The 8,756-nt window shown below is 50.2% G+C and overlaps 1 protein-coding gene across 1 annotated transcript in view; it reads left to right on the top strand.

Moving 5' to 3' along the window:
* BAHD1 (bromo adjacent homology domain containing 1) overlaps positions 1–8,604 on the top strand; it is a 13,316-nt gene extending 4,712 nt beyond the window's left edge. Inside the window, 5 exon segments of the mRNA XM_029086137.1 lie at positions 669–1,030; positions 3,170–3,329; positions 4,384–4,460; positions 6,872–6,963; positions 8,160–8,604. Coding sequence (XP_028941970.1) covers positions 669–1,030; positions 3,170–3,329; positions 4,384–4,460; positions 6,872–6,963; positions 8,160–8,349 — 881 coding nt within the window. The 3' untranslated portion in view covers positions 8,350–8,604.
* Positions 8,605–8,756: the final 152 nt, after the last annotated feature.

Here is an 8,756-nt window from a genome sequence, read left to right as displayed (position 1 = left end):
CAAATCTGAGTTGCTGTTCTGTGGGACACACTGGGGCTGAGGGCTTGGGTGACTCCTGGAGCGGTGTGAGTGTTCTGGGAAGCTTTTGAGAGGCAGCGTCAGCCGATTTACTGTCCTGGTGTGGTGAATGCATCTGCTTTAGGGACGTGGTTTTGCTGAAGGCAGCAGCGTGCATCATCTTACAGAGTTTTGTTTCACGTTGTTTCATATTTCTGGAGTTATTTTGGAGAATCTTCTCAATTTTCCCTGATTAGTAGAATTTGGCGTTTTAAAGGAAGCTGGCTTCTTCTGCTAGTGTGGTTTAATCCTTCCCGTCATTTTGATAAGCCTTTTATTTCTTTTATACGTATTGACAGGCTGGAAGTGCTTTGGCCACGGGCCAGCCCCGTGTGTAGCACTGGCTGGCATTACTCGGGGGATTTCAGATGGGTTTGTTGTAGTGCGGTGTCATCGGCAGCAACATATTGGAGCATCGCAGGCTTAGAAACAGCTTCGCTTGGAGAATCCAGTGACAGTGCAAAATGAAATGACAACATGAAGAATCTTTACTGCTGTCGTGCAATAATGGGAATTTCAGGGGAGAGCGGTGGTAGTTGGGGATGGTCTTGATTGTGTAGTTGTCTTGTATTTGAAATGACACACGTGTCTCTCTTCTCCCCTTCTGATAGAAGGCTGCAAGTCTCTGGACCAGCTGAACCTCACAATCCCTGTGGCAGGACACCCCGCATCGCCTGCCCACCCGCTCTCAGGATGTCCTGTACCCAGCGTGCCACCGGCTGCAGAACCTGTTCCTCATCTGCAGACCCCCAACTCTGATCCTCAGACCATGGCCCGAGAATGTCCACAGAGCTCAAAACCTCCCAGCGGCTCCAAATCTGGTCTCCGGAATACGACGGGCTGTCTCCACGCCTCCGACAGCAAAGCGGCGGGAGCTCATTCCCACCCGAAGCAGCAGCGCATTAGCCGGCGGAGAGCGACCAACGGCTGGATTCCCGTGGGCACGGCCTGCGAGAAGGCTGTCTACGTGGTGGTAGGTGTCTGGGCAGGGCTGGCTTTTGTCTGGGCATGGCTCTGCCCATCCGTGCATCCTCAGGGGAATACGATCGTGAAGGCTTGAGAGGGTTTTGGGTCTTTGCTTCAAGGCAGAGGTGGTCAGTAGATGCCATCTCGAACCTCTTGGACAAGCAGACAGTGGCTGGGCTTCGAGGCTGAGCTGCTGCTGGCTTTGTTTTTCTCACGTGCCCTGGTATTACCTTGCACAGCAGGACAGGCAGTTTGGAAAGGAAGGAAGGAAGGAAAACCTGCTGCTCCTGTGCTGGCATCAGCTGAAACGCCAGGATGATGAATACTTGTGGCTTTGGCATTTGTAAGGGTGGCACCCATTACACCTGTGAGTCCATCCTACAGGGAGAGCGTCCTCCAGATTCTTTCTGGGTTGGGGCAAACCTGTTTGAGAAAATGAAGGAGGTTTTATAGAAACACAGAATCCCAGTCTGGTTTGGGTTGGAAGGGACATTACAGCTCATCCAGTTCCAACCCTTCTGCCATCAGCAGGGACACCTTCCACTAGACCAGGTTGCTCAAAGCCTCATCTCTGAGTGGATCTTCCCTACAGCAAAAGCAGATGGATGTCTCTCTGTCAATGTTATTGTTATTTTAAGTTAACTGCCTCTTTTAGCCTCGTTACAAGGAGCAGTTGTCTAAAGGCAGCTCTCCTAAGGTGGTTCTTCTCACTGATGGTGTCTGTAGCCCAGCAGAGCCCAGGGGACTGAGACAGCGTCTTGGCTCCCAGATGGAATTTTTCTAGCACCCAGTATCCCCCTTCTTGTAACATATCTGCTGGCATGGCCAGTCCCTCAGTCAAGGATTTCTTGTCTGTACTTTCCCAGTGGTTGTGTTCAGGGGCAGACACTGACTCCTGCAAGGTGGGATTTCATTAATACAGTGAAGTCCACTTCAGTTGAGAGAGAAGGTAATATCCTTCATGTTATTAAAACGCAAGAGCTGTGGGCTTGAAATCTGGACCCACGTGGTGTCTGGGAAGGTGGGACGAGGCGTTGAGCTGCGCGCAGTAAGGAGAGCCGTGGTCTGAGCTGAGTCATCCGTGCTGGCGCTTGGGCCGGGGTATAACCACGAGCTGCCCAGAGCATCATCCAGGCAGGCTTGGGGTTCAGCTCCTGGGGCTGCACACAGGTACCGAGGGCTGTGCAAGGATGAAGCCAGAGACGGGCCTCTTGCATCCAGAGCTCAGACTTTGACACTTGGAAAGGAGCAGCTCCCCATTAATCTCCTTAAGTCCTGGCACGTAACGCTTCCGATTTTGCCTGGGCAGTCTGGCAGGAGATGAAACCTCTCCTGCTTGGGCACTCTGCAGTGAGTTTTCAGAGCAAAAATAAAATAAAATAAAAACCTCCAGTTCACAGTCCCAAAAGTGATCGTTTTGTAATGTTAGAGGGTACAAAGGAAGTGTCAGCAGTCTCGTGAAGGGGAGCTTTGTGCCGCAGCCTCCCTGCCACTCCCTGCCCTGTTCGTGTGAAATGTTTCAGTTTTATTTGTTTCCTTACCATGTTATTTTTCTCTAACACCGTTTGTGTCAGACCAATGCATAGCATGCAAAAAACATGCCTGGATTTCTGTGCCTTTGATTATGAAGCAAATGCAGACCTGCAGGCAGATAAAACGGGGATTTTTCTGAAGGTTGGGGGTTTTTTGCATGCAGAATTGAAGGAGCAGTTGTTTTTAATTTGAAGTGAGGGCATTAATTTAAGCAGTATGTACTTTTGTGAGACCTGCTGTCCCACTGGTGAGCTGCTCCCTACTGCAGCACTGTGTAGGAGAAGTAGTTGTGCTTTGTCTCTTGCTTTATTTGAAAACAATGACCACGTATGACCTGCGAGCACTTGGATGCTATTCCTCCCTGAGCTTTCTTTACCTGTGAATGCCCTACCCATAGAAAAAGGTAATTTGTTTGACCTGGTCTTGCTTGTTAGAAACCAACCTGGTGGAAATGGAGATGCCACGTGTGGTCTTATGCTGTATGTGGAAGCCCTTAGCTCTGAGTAGGCTTAGCCGAGTTTTCAGTTCACAGCAGGACGAAAGGAGCCTCGGGTTGGGGTAACAAACAATAAACTAACTCTCTCTATTTTTTGTGTGTGTTCTAATGGTACAGAATGAACCAGAGCCGGCCGTTCGCAAGAGCTATCAGGCTGTGGAGAGAGACGGGGAGATTATCCGGGTACGAGATACTGTCCTCTTGAAATCAGGACCCCGGAAGAAATCGATGCCGTACGTCGCGAAGATATCGGCGCTGTGGGAAGACCCCAAAACAGGTACTGTGCAGGGGGAGCGTGTGCTGCCTCTGTGTTGACAGGTGAGGGTGAACTGGAACCAGGGAAGTGAGGGGTCTCGGGAGAGCTGCAGGCTTGTTGGGTTCTCCACCGCTGCCAGAGCGGGTGGTGAGGAGGAAGAGATTAGCCCCATGGTTTTCCTTCAGATTGTTCCAGGAACTGAAATGCTCTTTAATCACCAGCCTGGGACTGGTAATCAAAACCAGGGCACGTAATATCTGCCAAGTGCCTGTATTAGCAATGATCTCCTTTATTATTTCATTGCAACAGACATCTCGGGAGCTGCTGTTGACTCAAATGCTCTGTCCAGCCTCTGGGCTGGGAGTTGGCGTGGAGCACGGGCTTACCTGCCAAAGCTCTTGATGGGACCCAAGTAGAGGTGGTGATTGGAGGAGGGTGGTGTTGATGTTAAGGTCCCATGTCTGACTAGCGATACCTGAGCCAAGGGAGCTGCACCAAATGGTGTAGAGCACAGGTCTTGCTTAAAAGTTGGGTATTTAAAAAAAAAAGGTGTAAAAGAAGTGATCAGCGTGTGGTGAGGCCCATCGTGGACACATCATCCTGCACCAGTGATCAGCGTGTGGTGAGGCCCATCGTGGACACGTCATCCTGCACCAGCAGCTCTGGCATTAACCTGGGAGTTAATGGAGTTAATGCTGCGAGTACTGAGCTTTGGATGAGCATCTTTTCCAGCTGGCCGTCTGAATGGGTCCTTTTTTCAGATGGAAACCTTTGATTTTTGCTTTTGGTGGTTTTGATTTTTTTCTTTTTGGTGCCTAACTGACCTCTGTGACAGTGTAACACAAGTAGAAGGGGGTGAAGGTGTAACAGAGTGGGAACGTGACCAACTTCATACAGCTTCTTGCTGTAACAAAAGGACACGTAGTTCAGCGTGAAATATTCATCACGGCACAGCTGCCGCTACGTGAGCGCTGGGGGAACGAAAGGGAGGAAACGGGAGGTGGAAGGTGGATGTTGGTGGGAATGCACTGTGAGAAAACTGAGGTTTGACATATTGTAATACATTTTCTTGCAGGGGAGCTGATGATGAGCCTCCTGTGGTATTACAGACCGGAGCACACGCAGGGAGGCCGCAACCCCAGTATGCACCAGGTGAGCCAGCCGCACGTGGGGCGAGGGTGTCCTGGCGCCTCTGTGTTGCTGCAGGAGGAAGGGATCAGCTGGAGCATCTCCCTGCGTTCCTGGGTGGCCTCCAACTCAGGGGGCTGAGCTTCTGTTTCGAGTGAACGGGAGCTGTCTCTTGGCTGTGACGCAGCTGTTGCCAGATGTGCTGAGTGGTGCTGTCCCATAGATGGGCTTTTCCCCAGTCTATTGTCACGTGTAGAATTCTACTCTGGGCTGTAACAGAAGCTGCTGCGTTCTCGCCGTGGCTGCCTCTGTTAAGTTTGAATGTTTCTCCCTTTAATCTGAGAAAATCCTGAGCATTAAGTGAAAAGCTGTTTTGACGGCTGCCGTAGGAGGGAGTTTATACCGAACCCAGAGCAGACGCCTTTCCAAAAAGGGTGTGCTAATTCCCCCAGAAATGCAGAGCTCAGTGCAAAATATCCTCTGCAGTTCCACAGGATGCTGGAGTACCTGTATCGTGTGCTGCCTTTTTATCATAAATCCCTTAATCTCCTTCTTAAACTCCAGAAACCTGTTTGTTTTGAGCAGAAACATGGATGCATCATCCTTCTCCTGTATAGATTGATGATGAGAATTAAAGACTGATTGGAGGATGTTGTGCCAGTATAATAGAATTTGCTTTTTAAAAGGAGAAACCTGTGAATCATTATGACTTCACGCCTTGCTCTGCTTTGCACAGGCTTGTGTTGGGTGACAGAACAAGCTGTTGTTAACTGGGAATGGAGAATTTCCTGCTGTTTTCAACCCACCAAAATACTTGGTGCCTTCTGCCTTTTTTTACTCTTTAAAATAAAAGAGGAGGGAGAGGGTGTGAGCGGGACTGGGGAGCAGCCAGGGAATTGTACCTGCCTGACTTGCAGGGCACAGATGAGTTTCTAAACCAAAATGTGGTACCTGATAGTTTTCTGGTCCATAAAGAAGCGTGACTGTATCCAGTTGTGTTTGAGTGTAGAGAGAGCACCAGCAGTCTGGCCAGGAGGAATTGAGCCAGGTTTTTTTTGCACATCTGCTTAATTGCACAAGACTTCAAATGAGAGCGTGCCGTTTGGGCTGAGCAGCTGGGCTGGGCTTGCCAAAGATGACTCAGATAGTTTTGATTTCAGGAGGAGACCAAAACCCCAACGTGCAGCAGCAAGGTGTGGCGTTTTCGGTTTCTCTGACTGAGCGTGTCCCCAAACGGCGACCGCTTTGTCAGTCTTTCCTTCCAGCCTCCTTCCTCGGGGCTATGAGCAGAAACAGAGCCTGCAGGTCATGCTTCTAGTCTTGTGCAGAGCATCCTTATTCCCAGAGATTGTCTCTGCTGATCTAACCACACCTGAAATTCTTTCAGATGCCTCTCTCTGGGTTGCCCCATCTCTAAGCAGTCCTGCCTGCTGCAGAGCCAAGTTTCCTAAATTACCCTGGGAAAAAAGGCTGTTGCTGCTTCCCTCACTAAACCAGCCTTTTGCAGTGAACTGGGATGAGGAAAGGGTTGGAAAAGAAGGGATTCCTTTAGCTTTGATGTAGAGATGGATTAGAAAGACAGATCATGTGTCAAAGGGTGGTAGTAAAGACAGTAAAGTGCTACTCAATCCCCATTTCAATTTTTAGCTGTACAAATGAATTGGAAGGGTTTCCAGCACAGGAAAGGGAAAATAAATGAAGAACCTCCTGAGGAGCTCGGAGGAACGTGTGGGTGGGGAGTGCTCCGACCTCCTGCCTGCAGGAACATTGCTCACTGGGTTTTCTGGATGTGATCTGAAGGCTCCTTCCACGTGGAGTCTGTGCACAAAGTCAGGTTTTGGATAAGCTGGAGCAAAGGCACCTCTTGCAGGGGTTTTTCTGAGCCTCTGCAGTACCTCAGCAGAGGTACTTGACCTTCCTCCCTCTTACTGATCTCATCATCATCCCCAGGAGTCGCAGTAGCGCTTTCAAAATGCTGCTTTTATTTTTTTTTTCCAGCAGTGCAGCATTGCAAAAGCTCATCTCCTGGGATGCTTCTCAGCGGTGGCCACGAGCTGACTGTCATCCCCAGGAGGGAAGAGGAGGCTGAGGGATGTAGCTGGTGGTGGCCTTGCTGCTTAAATGCTTTTGTAATGTGGGTTGTCTGTGTGGGATTTGGACACTTGGCCTCACAAAGTGTGCTGAGCAGCACTAAATGATGGGAGAACTCTTAATGCTTTGCTCACACGTTGCTGGATAAAATTCTGGTGCATGTTATAAATAGGTCCCAAAACACTTGGAAGGTGTTTGGTTCTGTGAAATTCTGGCTCTAAGGAGTATCTGCTGTGGGCATGCTTTGATAGAGTCCCCTTTAAGGTGATGGATGAAGGTGTGGAGCTGGCCCTGCCTCCCTGGGGCTCCTGGCCAGCTGGGTGACCTCTTCTCTTCTCCTGCAGAATGAGATCTTTGCATCCCGGCATCAGGATGAAAACAGTGTTGCCTGCATAGAGGAGAAGTGCTACGTGCTGACCTTTGCAGAGTACTGCAGGTAGGTGGTGCTCTTAACTTGCTGCTGGTCCCAAGACCTTCATCGGGCTCCAGCTCTTGTCTCTCTTTCCATTTCCAACCATCACCCAGCAGAACTGTCCCAGCCCTACAGGCTTTGGTCTGGCTGGAGCTGGATGAACGACGCTCGCTCTGTGCACAGGTTGGGTACCGCAGTCTGGGAGCGCTCCGTGCACACAGCCTGCTGCTGGGCTTTCTCAGTGCTGCTGCGAGGCACTGGGGTGGTGCTGGTGGACCTGGGTGTCCTGGCAGCAGCGTCACTCAGAGCAGGGACTGAGGCTTTTACTGCTGAGCTCTCGCTGACTGAACTGAAACTTTGTCAGCAAGAACTTCCGAGCATCTGTATTCAAGACTGCCATCCCTGGATGGATGCTCAGGGCAGGATGAAAGCAGGGGCTGAACAGACACAGGAATCCATAATGCAGAATAGTGCTTTAGATCTCTGCAGTTGTGCTGGGCACGTCTTGTTGACTGTGCAATCTTACCACGGAGCGGGTGTTTAAGCCCTAGTGCACTCTGAGCCCTCCTGCTCCTGGCCTAGAGCTCTGCTGTGTGAGTTCCTAGAAACAACTGGTTTACAAACTCTTTATTAGATGCTTTTTTCTCTTTCCTTTGAAAACTCTTAAGAAAACAAATAAACAAACAAAAAACCCCAACCAAACCCCAAACCAACCAACCAAACCCCTGAGCTTTGGATCCAAACAGCTCGTTTCCTTTCAAACAGCCCAGTCCTCTGGAATAACTGTTGGCAGGAATTTTCTCACATGGTCGTGGGTAAGGTCACCTTTCAGAAATGTTCCTTGAAGGCATCCTGAATTCTTTCTTTGCCTAAACAACAGCCTGATGCATAAGCCCTTTTTGGGGCTAATTTAACAAAAACGAGGCCAAAGTAGTAAAAGCAAAGTGGATTAATTGCCGTCATCTTTGGTACTGTCTGGCATCCACCAGGATAGAAATACAAACGGTTGTGCAGCTTCCTGCAGCTCAGGGTGGGACCAAAAGCAAGAGCTGCTTCACATTCTCCTCTCGAGCAGAGCTGGATTCTGCTCCGTGCTCCTGCCCTTCCCCTTCCAGCCCTTTTCCCTGGGCAGCCACGGTTGTGGCTTCCGGACAGACAGACAGAAACGGTGGTCGATGAAACCGGTCTGTGCTAACTCTTCTCGTGTAATTGCCTTGCAGATTTTGTGCCTTGGCAAAGCGTCGAGTCGAAGGGATCCCAGGCAGGAAAACCATGATGGTTCCTCCCTCGGAGGAGTACTCCACACCTCTGCACCGCAAGGTGCCCGAGGACACTGACCCCGAGCTGGTTTTCCTCTGTCGTCACGTCTACGACTTCAGACACGGGCGCATCCTGAAGAACCCGCAGTAGCACCGTTCCTGGGGAGGGCGGACGGCAGCGGAGAGCCCGGGGCAGGCTGACCTGGCGCTCGGGGACATCTCTGCGCTCCCGACGACCTCACCGTGTGCTGCTCGCAGACGAGAGCGCCCAGAGCTCTTTCCTCAGACTGAAAAGCGTGTGCAGGAGCAGATCCCTGTGGAGGAAGGCAGCAGTTGAAAGCACAGCACTTCATTAAAAGCATAAATGAAAATATATACTTATAAAATAAATATATGTATATAGATATAGGTCCTTGCATATGTAAATCTATATCTATATATGTATCTAGAGATGCGTATATTGGGAGGGGTTCGCAGGGGATAAAAAGCCAGTAAACTGAATCCAGAGCCATGGCTGGTGGGAACGGTGGAAAGGTGCAGGAGATGCTTTGGTGCGTG

The sequence above is a fragment of the Antrostomus carolinensis genome, unplaced genomic scaffold (genome assembly GCF_000700745.2).
Source record: "Antrostomus carolinensis isolate BGI_N321 unplaced genomic scaffold, ASM70074v2 scaffold21027, whole genome shotgun sequence".
In the NCBI taxonomy this organism is placed as follows: domain Eukaryota; kingdom Metazoa; phylum Chordata; class Aves; order Caprimulgiformes; family Caprimulgidae; genus Antrostomus; species Antrostomus carolinensis.
The sequence above is the reverse complement of the archived record's forward strand: the minus strand, read 5'-3'. Positions and strand labels throughout refer to the sequence as shown.